Below are 12,502 nucleotides of genomic sequence, written 5' to 3'. Positions count from 1 at the left end.
CTAAGCTGTCAACCCATCAATTCTCATGCTGTAATTTTTGGGAGGATGGTGTATCTCTCATCTGTAGCCTTGAATCCTGCTTTAAGCTTAAAATTTACTTCAGGCACGAATCAAAATGGAGAGGAGCACTGGGTGTGTGTAGAACTGCTTCTTACAGCTGCTTTAAATACTCACCCAGGGCAGGGAGTAGATGGATGCTAATGATCCTTCTGCCCTTTGTTTGTAGTCATCCTATGGCAAACGATTGTATCTTTTGTAGTGGGAATGTCGCTGCTTAGGAAGCAAAAGTTGTTTTGGCAGACACCTCTCCTTGGAATTCCGCTGGAAGCGTCCCACAGACCGTGTACCACAAGCGCTGGGGGTCTGCCCTCCTGATCCTGGTTTTCCTCACTTGGAGGCGCTTTTGAGCTGACTTGCAGGGAAATCAAATCCCCAAGCTCCGGTTCTAATTGTGAGTGCTCCTGAAAATCGGCCTCCGAGCCTGTCCAAATTAGACACCCAGAGGCAGATGCTCCTTCCAGGAAAGCTGCCTGGGCGAGGCTTTTCCCGAAGACGCCTCACCCATGAGCAGAACGGCGAGAACTGAAGGCGAGGAGCTCCTGACCACCTTGCCGAGGCACTGGGTGAGCTCACCCTCCTCGATCCACCTCCATGCTTCCATCACCCTCACAAGCCCTCAGGAGTCACCGCTCCTCTCTCAGCTCTAAGGGAGACAGCAGCTGAGCTTGAGAGCGTTAAATTAAGTTTTGGAGGGTGCCCAGAGCACCCTTCGGTCTCTGCATGAAATGAGGGCCTTGCTGTCACCCCAGGAGTGGCCCTTGGAGAACAAACCCGTATGCATGTGCCTTGTCAGCCCTGCAAGGAACGTGTCAGCGCTCCCGAGGAGGTTGTTCCTTTGCTGTGGTTCAGCTCAGCTGTTCAAATCATCTCTGAGTGCCCTAGGGAGCGCTTTGGAAACATGATTTCCCACAGGCCTGGGATAAGATGAGAGGTCCAACTCTTGAGGTTGCTCAAACCAGAGATTCCCAAACCACAACCCCCTAAAAATGACTTGGCCTCAAGATTTAAGTAATTTCTTACACAAGGGCTGACTGGAGCTTGTGGTGCTCCAAAGTGGCGGTGGCTACTTGGGGTCATTCTGACTGGTGGGTGTCAACCCTGGGCAGCTGCACCAGCCCCAGTTCTGTCAAAGAGGAGGGAATGTTTGTGCTAATGGTCTGCAGGGTCTCCTCAGGACACTTCCCTCAGACCAGGAGGTAAAACCCAATACCACTAAGTGCTCCAGAATCCATATGCACCCCTTTAATTAAAAGAAAAAAACAGCAGTAAATGGGGAAAAGGAACATCTTTCCGAAGCCAGAGCACATGGATAATGTAACTGTGACACAGACACCCTCCCACGGGCTGCAGCTCCTACAAGAAAAGCAAGTAGCTGCTGAGCACAAGCACGTCCATACAGGAGGGGGATGTTTTAAGTGCTGACACAGATTTGGCTGACAAACACGGTGCTGGCACACTGTCTCCTTTGAAATAACAAATGGTGCCGCAGAACGTGCTCTGTGGTGCTGGGTCTGTCCCCCGGGTGCTGCGAGAGTGGCTCCCAGGGAGTTCACCCCGTGAAGTGGCGTGGTCCAAAAAAAAAGACTCTTTTTTTTAAGTTTATTCCCGTTAAAATAATCCTGCAATTCCAAGCGACCCGGTCGTGTCCATGGGGCATAGGTCTTTGGCAATCCTGGCATACACCCATTCAGAGCAAGGGGCTGGGCAATAGATTCCTGAATTAATCTATTAGGGGTTTTTTTTTCCCCCTCACATGTTTTTAAAGCTGCATAAATAATGATCTTGCAATTCCAGGAGCAGAGTCATTTTGTCCTGGCCTGCAGCTCCCCACCTACCCTGACAGAAGTCTTCTTTCCTACTCTGATCTCTGCAGTCAAGATGTAGCTTATCTTGGAGGGTGGAATTGTGCTGCAGGGAGGGGACTAGGTCTTGGCAGGTCAAGGAGAACACCCAGGTAGGTGAATGAATTGAATCTGTGGCTTTGGCTACTGGGACACCGGGCTGGTTTTATTTCCAGCAGTTATTCAGAGGGGTAAAGAAATGAAACCAAACGTATAAGAGGGTTGTAACATCCTGGAACTTGCTTAGAAACACAGGAAAGCACCAATGGAAGGGTCTCTGCTTAGCCTGGGGGCCATAAATCCCCGGTTCCACCAGTGCTGGCAGTGCCCCTGCTCTGGCATGGGTGACTGGCAGCGCTGTGAGGCAATACTGGAGGGGAGGGCCCTGCCTCTGCTGCTTTTTGGGGGCATCTTTGCTGCTCTAACCTACTCCCCTCCCAAGACCATAAAGACCACTAAGATGATTAAGGGATTGGAGCAGCTGTCATGAGAGCTGGGACTGTTTAGCTTGGAAAAACAAAGGCTTGAGAAGGGGATTCTTGTCCACGTCTTATTAATACCTAGTGTGGTTTAGAGAATCACAGAATCATGGAACAGTAAGGTTAGAAGGGACCACAGTGGGTCATCTGGTTCAACCTCCCTGCTCAGGCAGGGTCATCCCTGAGCACATGGCACAGGATTGTGTCCAGATGGTTTTTAAATATCTCCACTGAGGGAGACTCCACACCCTCTCTGGGCAATCTGTTCAATCTGCAGTTGCTGCACGGTAAAGAAATTCTTCCTCATGTTCAGCTGGAGCTTCCTGGGCGTCACTTTCTGCCCGTTGCTTCTTGTCGTATTTCTGGGCACCACCAAGCAGAGCGTGGCTCCATCCTCTGACACTCTCCCTTTCAGATACTGATAGAGGTCCCCTCTCAGTCATCTCTTCTGGAAGCTGAACAGGCCCAGCTCCCTCAGCCTGTCCTTGTAAGAGAGATGCTGCAGTCCCTTTATCACCTCTAGCCTCTGCTGGAGCTGGTCCATGACTCTCTTGTCCTGAGGAGCCCAGAACTGGGCACAGCACTCCAGATGTGGCCTCACTTGGGCTGTGTAGAGGGACAGGATCACCTCTGCCATGCACTTTGTAGCCCAGTGCCACCTCCTCCTCAGTGGGGAGGAAGGCTCTGTGTCACCAGCCACACACTACCCAGGCTACTGAACTCAGGAAAAATAATCAAAGCAGTGAGAAGTGTTTTGTGTTGTGAATACCAGGGAGGTGGCCCCCTTCATGTTGCCCCCATCACAGCCACCAAGAGGTCAAAGTTCCTCCCTGGGAGAGCCAGAGGAAACAGCGCTTCCTTCCCAGTAAGCTCCCAATAAGCATCCTCCCCAGCAAGCTTCCCAGCAATCCAGCAGCTCGTAGGTGCCAGGCAAGCTGCACGGGAGGGGCACAAAAACCTCCAGCCCCAGGGGAAGGTGGTGAGGGAAAAGCAGCAAGAGGGGACACAGGGAACAGTCCCTTCTCCCAGCCCAGAACCACACAGCGAGGTGGGGACAGCGGATATCCTGGGATGAGGCACAGCAGCTTAGGGTGGTTTAGCATTCCCTGTCACACCCATCCGGTGGGAGGGCGTTTGGGGACACAGCTATGGCCACCGCGGCTGCTGCAATCTGCTCCCAGTGCTGGACATGGGTCCTTACTGGTCCAAACTGGAGGTCAGGGCCTGGATAACCATTCCCACATGGCAGCAGCGGGAGATGGGGAATGTGTGGATTTACATGCACACACACAGGGCTGTCACTTTCCAGAGCCAGCCCTGGTTTCAGTGGCTCCCATCCTGTGTGGCCACCTCATACCACCTTGGGTGATGCTTCCCGTGCCCAGTAGCCAAATTTTGGCAACATTTGGCTGAGGTGCAGGCGGTGCCAGAAATCACAGTGATTCCCCACAACACCCCGTCACCCTCCAGCTGTCTAAGCTGCCCCTCAGCCTGCCCTGCCCCTCAGCCTGCCCTGCCCCAGGGCACTGGGGCCAAAGAAACACCCTCACAGCGACACCGACACTCATTAAACGTTTGGTTTTATTTCTGGTTTAAAATCAAAATTAGTCATTCTCTGTAATTACATTATATATAGATTTATAGAGACATTATAGAAAAGAATTTTTTGCTTTTGTTTTTCTGCAAAAATCTGTAAATAAAAAATAAAATAAAACAGAACAAACCAAAAAAAGAAAAAAAAAAAAAAAGGTGGCAGCTTCTGTCTGTCCGTCTGTCCGTCCCTCTATTGCTCCTCCTGCCCCTGCCCTCCACAGCACTTCCCAACAGACCAGGAAAGGCTCTGGGCTGGGGCCACATCTCACTACACTCCCTACAGCCACAGCCGGGGAGCGACAGGAGCACGTGGAGCTGGAAAGAAGAAACGCCAGCAGAATATATTAATATCTTATATTTCATTTTATTTAAGTCCCGGGGACTCCAGGTGGCAGAGGGCAGCAGTCCCCAATGGCCCAGGCAACTCCTGGAAAGAAAACAGCAAAGTTTCCAAAGTGCAGGTCCTTCCGGGACGGGACGGGGCGCGCGCCCTCGAGCGAGAGGAAGGCGAGAGGAGCAGAGAAATCCGGTACCTCTCCCCGCCGCCCCGGTCCCGGCGGCCGCAGCCGACGAGGGGGGCAGGAAGGGTGGGCTCGGCGGGTACTTTAAATAGCGATCAGAGGGTGGGATGTGCAGCGAGCCCCCTGCCCGGCCGGGGCCGGGGGCAGGGAGGTGGCGGTGCTCCGTAAGGCAGTGTGCGGCCGTGGCGAGCTGCCGGCGGGGGTAATACTGCGCTGTGGTGCCGAGAGCGGGAGCTGCCGGGTCCCCAGTCCGTGCAAGCCCGGGCGGCCCGGCGGTGCCTGTGCCCTCAGGGATGGCAGGTGGGCGTGCGTGGGTCTCAGAAAGCTGTACTGGCCATGCTGGCTGGTGCAAAGATCCGTGGGAGGCTGTCCAGGGTCTCCTCCAGCCGCCGGTGGGCTGATTTACCGTCTTCCCCTGCAAGTACACACCGTGGTCAGTGATCTGAACTGCACAAGTCCTGTCCCCTGCCCATCCCTGGCCACCTTCTCCGGCCTTTCCAGGGAGACATGCCTAACACCTGGCAGAGCTGAGCCTGCGTGCTACGGCCACAGCATGGAGACCTCTCTTGTCCTCCTTAGCACACCCTTGGGCAGGTCCCAGCTGGGATCTGGTTCAAAAAGTCCCCAGAGCTCCTACTTCAGAGGTTGCAAATCCTGTTCCTCAGCTGCCCACGTGGGGCAGGGATCACCCGTGTTTGGGTTGCGGGAGCGTTGGCTTGTGGAGAGCCTCACTTGGGGCCAAGGGACCAGTGCTCAGGGCTGTGCCGGCTCCTGCGGCTCCAACAGCTGTGCACATCTGCATGCACTGGCACGGGGGTCCCAAGGGCTCCCCCAGGACCCCCTGCACACACACAGGGATGCCCACATCCATGCTACATGATCGCTCTGAGCTCTCTGCCCGGCACCCTCACGCGCAAATGTGCCCACAGCAAGAGGTGGTGTGACATGGACAATCTGCTGGGACAGAGGACACAAGGTGCCTACATGTGCCAGGGTGCCGCAGGGATGGGCACTATCAACATCCAAGACACACAGACTCCGAAACGTGACATGGCTGACAGGCTCTAAGACGGAGACATTCGTGAGCAAAGCGGCAGGAGCGGGGACGAGGGGGACGAGGACGGCTCACGTGTCCCAACCTGTGCAGCAGCTGCCGCGATCTGGAGGCCTAGAAACCCACTCAGATGGTTCTCTCAGGGCCATCTAGCAAATAATAAATAACAACCAGGCTTAGTGCTGTAGCCACAGGATGCCTGGCTCTCGCTGCCCGCTGCCAGCTCGCTCTTGCCCGGCGGAGCTTGGGGCACAATGAGTCAGAGTGCGTGGGGTAGGCAGGGACCAGCCCCGGAGCTTGGTTGTCTGTGGGCACTGCTGGCACCAGGAGATGCCTCTTGGGATGCTGTGGGTGGGGAGGGAGCAGAGAAATAGCGGGACACTCACCACACAGCATCAGGCTCTGCTTGGCCGCCTCCCGCACAGGCTCTTTGTCGGTTTGGCACAGGTAAACCAGCTGCTCGATACTCTCCTTGGCCTGCAGAAGAAAGGACAAGGGACTGAGTATGGCCAGCAGGGCTGGAGCAGGGACACAGCCCAGAGGGGAAGGCAGCACAGGGCATTGCGGCCCCACAGTGCAAGGAAGCCACACATCCTGTCCCTTCTCTCCCCATTTCCCTTCCTGCCCTGCCCCTGCCTGCTGCTCCAGCACGTTTGGGGCACCCCCAGCTCTTCTCTCCCGGGAGCAGGGGGTTGTGCAGGTGTGTCCGGAGTCACCGGCCGCAGGCATTTCCTCTTCCTTTGGAACACGCAGCTCTGCTGCCTCCTTCCCCCATCCCTCTCACCTTCAGGCAGCCCAGCGCCGCACACCCCGCCACGCGCGTCTGCACCTCCTCATCCTCCAGCTGCTCCAGGAAGCACACGAGGGCCTGGGGGAGAGGGGAGTCAGTGCCACCACCTGCAGCAGAGCTGGGGGCAGCCCCCTAGGGGCTGTGGCCCCGGCCCATCTCCCCCTGGTTTGCCCAGCCCATACCCGTTGGCGGAACCGGGGGTTTTCTGCCAGGCTGCGCAGCTGGGCCGACACGGCGCTCACCACCTTGCTGTTGCCCTCCACGAGGAGCAGGCTCAGCGCCTTCAGTCCCTCCTTCTTCAGGCGGGCCTCGGGCACGCGCTTCAGGGCACGCAGCACCACGTCCTGGTCGTCCGAGTTGAGGTTCTGTGCCAGCAGCGCTGCAGGAAGCCATCAGCTCAGCCAGGGTGCGGGGAGCAACATGGCACTGCCCCCACACCCATCACCACAGGGCACCCTGCATCCATGCCGGGCAGAGGTGGCCCCACACAGGGTGCCCAAACATGATGTTGTCCCCTAAGATGCTGGGGACCTACAGCAAGGACATAGGAAGGCAGCATGCCAGTGGGCTGCACTCTGGATCAGACTGCCTTGCCCAGCCCGAGGATGGTTGAGCCTCTGGGTGATGCCCCAGGGGGTCACGGCAGTGCTGCAAGGTCATCAATGACTATGGTGATGCCCCAGGGCCTAAGGAAGATAGGAGGGCACCCACCTTCCTCTGCCAGCTCCATCATGTAGGTGTCAAGCACCAGGGCGCCGAGCGACTCGAAGTGGCTCCAGTACTGGAAGATGGTGACCTGCTCGCTCTGGGCACTGCCAGGCCGCCGGGGCAGCCGCCGGTTCAGCACGTCCTCCACCAGTTTCACACACACTGTGGGAAAGAGCCAGGATCAGGGTGTGCAGCAGCTGTGGTCACCCCTCTGAGGGGCTCCTGGCACCCACACACCCCCACTCATGGTCACTGGGCGAGGCTGCCAACTCCCCACACACCCCTGGCACCCACTCACCAGCATCAGCCAAACCAGGGTGCTGCTCACTGATGGCTGCTGCGTACTGGGCACTGAGCACCTGCAGGAACCGCTCCACGGAGCAGGTGTAGATGTTGGGCACCTCCACACAAAGGTCCCAGAGAGGCAGCACGCCCTCCTTCCGCGTCGAGAACTGCACCACTGCAGGGACAGGGCTCGTCAAACCTCCTGAGGCCTGGCAGCAGGCTGGTGACTCCTGCCCTCCGCCTGGCATGGCCCCTTTGCTGCCAGGCTGTGCCCACGGGGGGGACACCAGGCTTCCCACAGCCTCCAGGGTGGCACGGAGGGTCCCCTCGGCCGCCAGCCCTTACCGTCGGCGGCCGAGCTGGCCGCTCCGGCGCGCTCCTCCGTCAGCTGGCACACAATCTCCAGCACCTGCGACTCCCGCAGCAGCCTGTCCAGGGCGTACATCTCCTGGCACCGCAGGGGACCGAAGGTGCCCAGCTTCTGCGAGGCACAGCCAAACCAGAGACCTCAGGGACAGAGCTCACACCGCCCACACCACAGCGCCTCCGTGCCGCGGCAAGGCACCCCCTTGAGGGGGGACCTACAGCCCAGCCCAGGGTGTCTCCGGCTGCTGTACCCCATCCCTGGTGCTCACCAGCAGCAGGCAGTTGCAGTTGTTGAGGTGAAGCACCAGAGCCTTATCCAGGAACTCGTTGCCAGTGCTCATGGGGTCGGTGCTGGCCTCAGAGCCGCTGCACATTCCAGTGTCGTCTGCCCCCATCTCGCCAGCGCTGGGGGCCCGGGTGCTGCGCAGGGGTCTGTCGGCCTTCCTGCAAGCCAGGGAGAGGTCAAGGCACTGGATCAGCACAGGAAAACCAGATCTGGCCCTTCCCCACGCACAGGGCAGAGTTTCTGTAGGACCTACAGCACCACAGCTGGGCAAAGGAGCATGTCCTGGAGGCAGAGGGGCTCAGCCCACCCCCACGGAGAGATGCGGGGTGACACTGTGCCACCAGAAGGACCAGAAACCGCTGCTTCTTGGCCTGGCCCTTCTCTGAGCTGTGATGGGCCAGTCTAAATGTGCTTGGGCATCCTGGCAGAGGTGGCCATCCCCCATCCCAACTGCCCCTGGGCTGCCTCCTGCCCTGTGCCCCATCCCATGAGCCCCACTGTGCACCTCTCGTCTTGGAGAGGCTCCTCCTCAGAGCCCTCTGAATCCTCCATGTCAGAGGTGTTGAGGAAGCTGAAGCTCTCCAGTGCATGCTCCACGGTCAAGCTGATGCTGGAGGCCCGGCTGAGGAAGACTCCCTGCTTCTGCTGTGGAGGAAGGCATGGTGGGCTTGAATCCTGGTTCACCAGCCAAGACAGCCCTGCCACACATATTCCCAGCTATGCCATCAGAGATGGCCCCATCTCCATCATCCCTGGGCACTGCCATCAGGGGTGAACCCTGTCCCCATCATCCCTGGAGACTTCCAACTGGGGTGACCCCACCCCCATCATCTCTAAGCACTGCCATCAGGGATGATCACCATTCCCATCATCCCTAGAGGCTGCCAGTTGGGGGGACCCCCATCCCCACCATCCCTGGGCACTGCCAGCAGGGATGGCTCTATCCATGTCCCCTGGCACTGTCAGCTTGGATGGACCCATCCACCATGTCTCTAGACACTGCCAGAAGGAATAGCCCTGTCCCTGTAATCCCTGGGCACTGCCAGCAGGGCTGCCCTGTCCCCATTGTCCCCAGGCATTGCCATCCAGGATGGCCCTGTCCCCATTGTCCCTGGACACCACTGAGAACTCCTCACCAGCAGCATCTCCTCCAGGCGCTTGAGCTCCCGTTCGAGGGGCTGCAGCTCTGGGAACTGCCCCCGATAGTCCTCCAGGGCTGAGCCCAGGAGGCTGATGGCCTCCTCCAGCCCTGAGTCCACCACCTTCCCCCGAGGCACCTCGGGGACACTGGCAGGCAGCGGTGGGGCAGGGACGGGCCTCTCCTCCACAGAGGATTGTGCCAGTGACGCAGGGACCTCGGTGTCACAGCCACCCTGTGCTGGCGCCTGGCTCTGCACTGGCTCGGCTCTGCCAGCCTCCACCTCGCAGGACGTGGCCCACGCCGCAGAGGCTCGGGGCTTGGCCTCAGTGTCCCTGTCCTGCCCTGCCACAGCAGCTGCCACCGCGGTGCTGGAGAGAGGGTCTGCATCTTGCTCGCCCGTCCCTGTGTCCTCTGGGCTGGGCATGGGCTCCCAGGGGCTCTCCACAGCCTTGGCCTCCATCGTGGCGTCCACGCTGGCCTCGCTGATGTGGCTCAGAGTCCGGGAGTAGGGCACGTGCCCGTTGGCCACTGCATCCTTCTTGCGGCTGCCCGACTCCTCTGGCTGGCTCCCGGCAGGGGAGACACTGCTGCCACTGGTCCCGAGGCCGGTCTCGGCCTCCTCTGGTTGCTGGGAGAAGGAGATCTCGATGGCCGGGGCGGATGCCTGCACCTCGGGCTGCACGATGGGCTTGTGCGCGGCGTGGCGGGCGCTGCCGGACAGCTGGGGGCTGGAGGAGTCGTCTGAGGACTCGGAGGAGATGGACCAGGCCGTGCCATTCTCCAGCTCCTCCTGGCGCCGCAGCATGTTCTGCAGAGGGGAGAGTGCTGTCAGCCAACACCCTCCTCCTGCTGCCCTTGCTCCTCTGGCTGTCTTCCTGTCAACCAGGGGCAGGATCCAGCTGAGCTGGAGGGCACTGAGGCTGCCAAAGCTCTGCTGGCACAGCAGGATGGGCAGCGAGGTCCCAGCAGACCACGGCTGCCTATTCCAGCCCTGGATCTCACCCCATGCCAGCAGGCAGTCCACCTTCCCATGCCCAGCCCCTGGAGCCCTGGGGTGCCAGCTGCTCCCCAGCACAGTGGGATGCAGCACCTAGGGCCGAGGACACCACCCACCACGGCTGCAAGGACCGAAAGAGGTCCAGCATCAGCTCATGGGGATGGCACCGGCCATCAGGCCAACAGTCGTGGTTCAACATCACTGAACTGGTGCCACCAGTTAAGAGTCAAACACCACATTAGAGTCAAACCAGCACCATGACACCACCACACCAGCACCGTCACCAGCACCACGCCAGCACCACGGCACAGCACACCGGCGCCACCAGCACAGGGACACAGAGAAGCTTTCTACTCACTACTGCCTGGTTCTTGCACAGGGGTGAACCCAGGCTCCCCTAGCTTGGGGAGCAGCTCTGCAGGACCAGCCAGACGCCAGCCTGGCAGGATCAGGCCTTTGGGCGTCAGTGAGGGATGGCGAGTAAGAGACAAGGAGCGGCTATGGCTACTGCGGGAGGGCCACACTGCTGGGCTAAGCTACCGGCCTGCTCCAGCCCCGCACTTACGCGGCCCTGCTGCGGCCATCTCCCGAGCTCGGCCGAGGAGACATCGCCGCAGGAGCAGCTCTGAGAGAGCTTCTCGAAGAGTGTCTCCCGAAAGATGTCCAGCAAGGACCAACCACGCTTGTCGGCCGCCCGCTCCGGGCTCTTGGGCAGAGAGAAGAGGAGCTGTGAACGCGGGAGGGAGGAGCGGGCACCGGTACCGGGGAGTCGTGGCTGGACGGCTGGAGAGGAGCTGCCCACCCCAGTCCCTGAGCTGTGCCACCCTCTGAGATGCAGCGTGGGCACATCCCCGTGTGGACCTCACCAGCGCCCACCTCTCCTGAGCAGCCCTGCCTGGTGCACACTTACATAGAACGCCTGTTCCCGAAGGGACGGCGTGTCAGGCGGACTCTGGTTGTAGGTGGAGAACCTCTTGTTCACTGTGGGTGCCTTGTTGACGGTGCTGGCTGCTGAGGGCTGGTCATCCTTGTCGAAGGGGCTGGGGAGGACAACAGGAAGGTGAGGGGTGTGCATCACCTTAGAGGGGGATCACCTCTTGCCATGCCATACTGGGGATCCCCAGCACTGCCATGTGCCACCAGCAGTGCCTGCTGAGGTACTCACTTCCAGGTCACCTCCAGGCTGAGTTTGAGGGTGCCCAGGTCATTGATATCCACAGCCACTACCTGGGGCAGAGCTGCAAAGAGGTCCTTGGTCTCGCAGGACACGTTGCCCACCACCACGTGGTTGGCCAGGCTTTTTAGCTCTGTCACCTGGAGAAGGAGGAGAGGAGGAAATGAAGCCATGGGCCAGTGAGAGTGAGGCGCTGGAGGGAGGCTCAGGAAAGTGGTGGAATCACCATCCCTGAAAATGTTCAGAAGATGTGTGGATGTGGCACTTGGGATATGGTTTAAGGTGGGGTTGGACTCAATGATCCAAGTGGTCTTTTCCAACCTAAATGGCTCTGATACAGGGGGGTAGCTGGATGGCCCACACCATCCCTGCCCACTTCTGCACTGTACCTTGATGGAGAGGAACTCAGTGATGAGGGGCAAGAAAACCATTTCCTCGCTGTCCCACACCTGCTTGCTGTTCACCTCGATGCGCCCCCGCAGCTTCCACCGCTGCCGCCCGTACTTCATGAAGATCTGGGGATGCACAGGGGTGGGTATGGGGAAGACAGGACACCAGGGCGCTCTCTGTGTGTCCCCAGGCACGGCCACGGACCCATGCCACCCACCACCACCCTGCAACATGCCCTCCACGCCAGCGCCCACCTACACCCCCGAGACACCCCAAGGACCACAGGGCAGGAGGAGAGCAGAACCCAACCCACATGGTCCCACCAACCTCATACTGGTCACCAGCACAAAGCCGGGCAAAGCCTGCCAGTCCTGCAAGAGAAGGCAGAGGGGCGTCAGCAGGCAGCAGGCAGCCAGGCAGGCAGCGGGATAGGGATGGAGCGGGGCACGGTACCTTTCATCCGGACATGGAACTCGCCCAGCTGGCTCTCCAGATCGTTCTCCAACAGACACATGTTCTGGGAACAGACAGGTGGAGGGACGGGACCCATCAGCAGACGCTCATGGGACCCAGCACCCTGCCAGCCCATCCCTGCCAGCTGCCTCACCTCTGTGTACTCCTTGTAGCCCTTGCTGGCCTCGGCCAGGCTCTCCCGTGCCTCCCGGCTGCCCGGAGAGCCCGTGCTGTAAGCCTTGACCATGTTGTGGGCTCCATCCCGGAGCCGCCGCTGGATGCAATACGCCTCATACAGCTCATCTATCTGCAAGGACAGGCCCGAGCTGTGGTGAGGGGCAGGGCTGGGGACAGCACGGCCAGC

General features: G+C 59.4%; 1 protein-coding gene across 5 annotated transcripts in view; it reads right to left on the bottom strand.

Annotated features, from left to right (window-relative positions):
* Nucleotides 1–3,943: 3,943 nt before the first annotated feature.
* The window catches only part of RIPOR1 (RHO family interacting cell polarization regulator 1), a 30,296-nt gene continuing 21,737 nt past the window's right edge, over nucleotides 3,944–12,502 (bottom strand). For 3 of the 5 annotated variants that reach the window (XM_050311431.1, XM_050311427.1, XM_050311429.1), the window contains 16 exons: nucleotides 12,293–12,445; nucleotides 12,139–12,202; nucleotides 12,013–12,056; nucleotides 11,685–11,810; nucleotides 11,287–11,435; nucleotides 11,032–11,161; nucleotides 9,120–9,932; nucleotides 8,489–8,628; nucleotides 7,967–8,141; nucleotides 7,677–7,812; nucleotides 7,345–7,506; nucleotides 7,050–7,208; nucleotides 6,521–6,717; nucleotides 6,333–6,416; nucleotides 5,935–6,025; nucleotides 3,944–4,909 (listed from right to left, as the gene is read on the bottom strand). In XM_050311431.1, the coding sequence (XP_050167388.1) occupies nucleotides 4,812–4,909; nucleotides 5,935–6,025; nucleotides 6,333–6,416; nucleotides 6,521–6,717; nucleotides 7,050–7,208; nucleotides 7,345–7,506; nucleotides 7,677–7,812; nucleotides 7,967–8,141; nucleotides 8,489–8,628; nucleotides 9,120–9,932; nucleotides 11,032–11,161; nucleotides 11,287–11,435; nucleotides 11,685–11,810; nucleotides 12,013–12,056; nucleotides 12,139–12,202; nucleotides 12,293–12,445 (2,721 nt within the window). In that variant the 3' untranslated portion in view covers nucleotides 3,944–4,811. Of the gene's footprint in view, nucleotides 4,910–5,633; nucleotides 5,698–5,934; nucleotides 6,026–6,332; nucleotides 6,417–6,520; nucleotides 6,718–7,049; nucleotides 7,209–7,344; nucleotides 7,507–7,676; nucleotides 7,813–7,966; nucleotides 8,142–8,488; nucleotides 8,629–9,119; nucleotides 9,933–11,031; nucleotides 11,162–11,286; nucleotides 11,436–11,684; nucleotides 11,811–12,012; nucleotides 12,057–12,138; nucleotides 12,203–12,292; nucleotides 12,446–12,502 lie in introns of all 5 variants that reach the window. The other 2 variants (XM_050311430.1, XM_050311428.1) reach the window with 2 other exon arrangements.

The sequence above is a fragment of the Myiozetetes cayanensis genome, unplaced genomic scaffold (genome assembly GCF_022539395.1).
Source record: "Myiozetetes cayanensis isolate MyiCay16 unplaced genomic scaffold, myiCay2020 scf16, whole genome shotgun sequence".
In the NCBI taxonomy this organism is placed as follows: Eukaryota; Metazoa; Chordata; class Aves; order Passeriformes; family Tyrannidae; genus Myiozetetes; species Myiozetetes cayanensis.
Note: the sequence above shows the minus strand (reverse complement) of the source record. Positions and strands in the feature narration are given on the sequence as shown.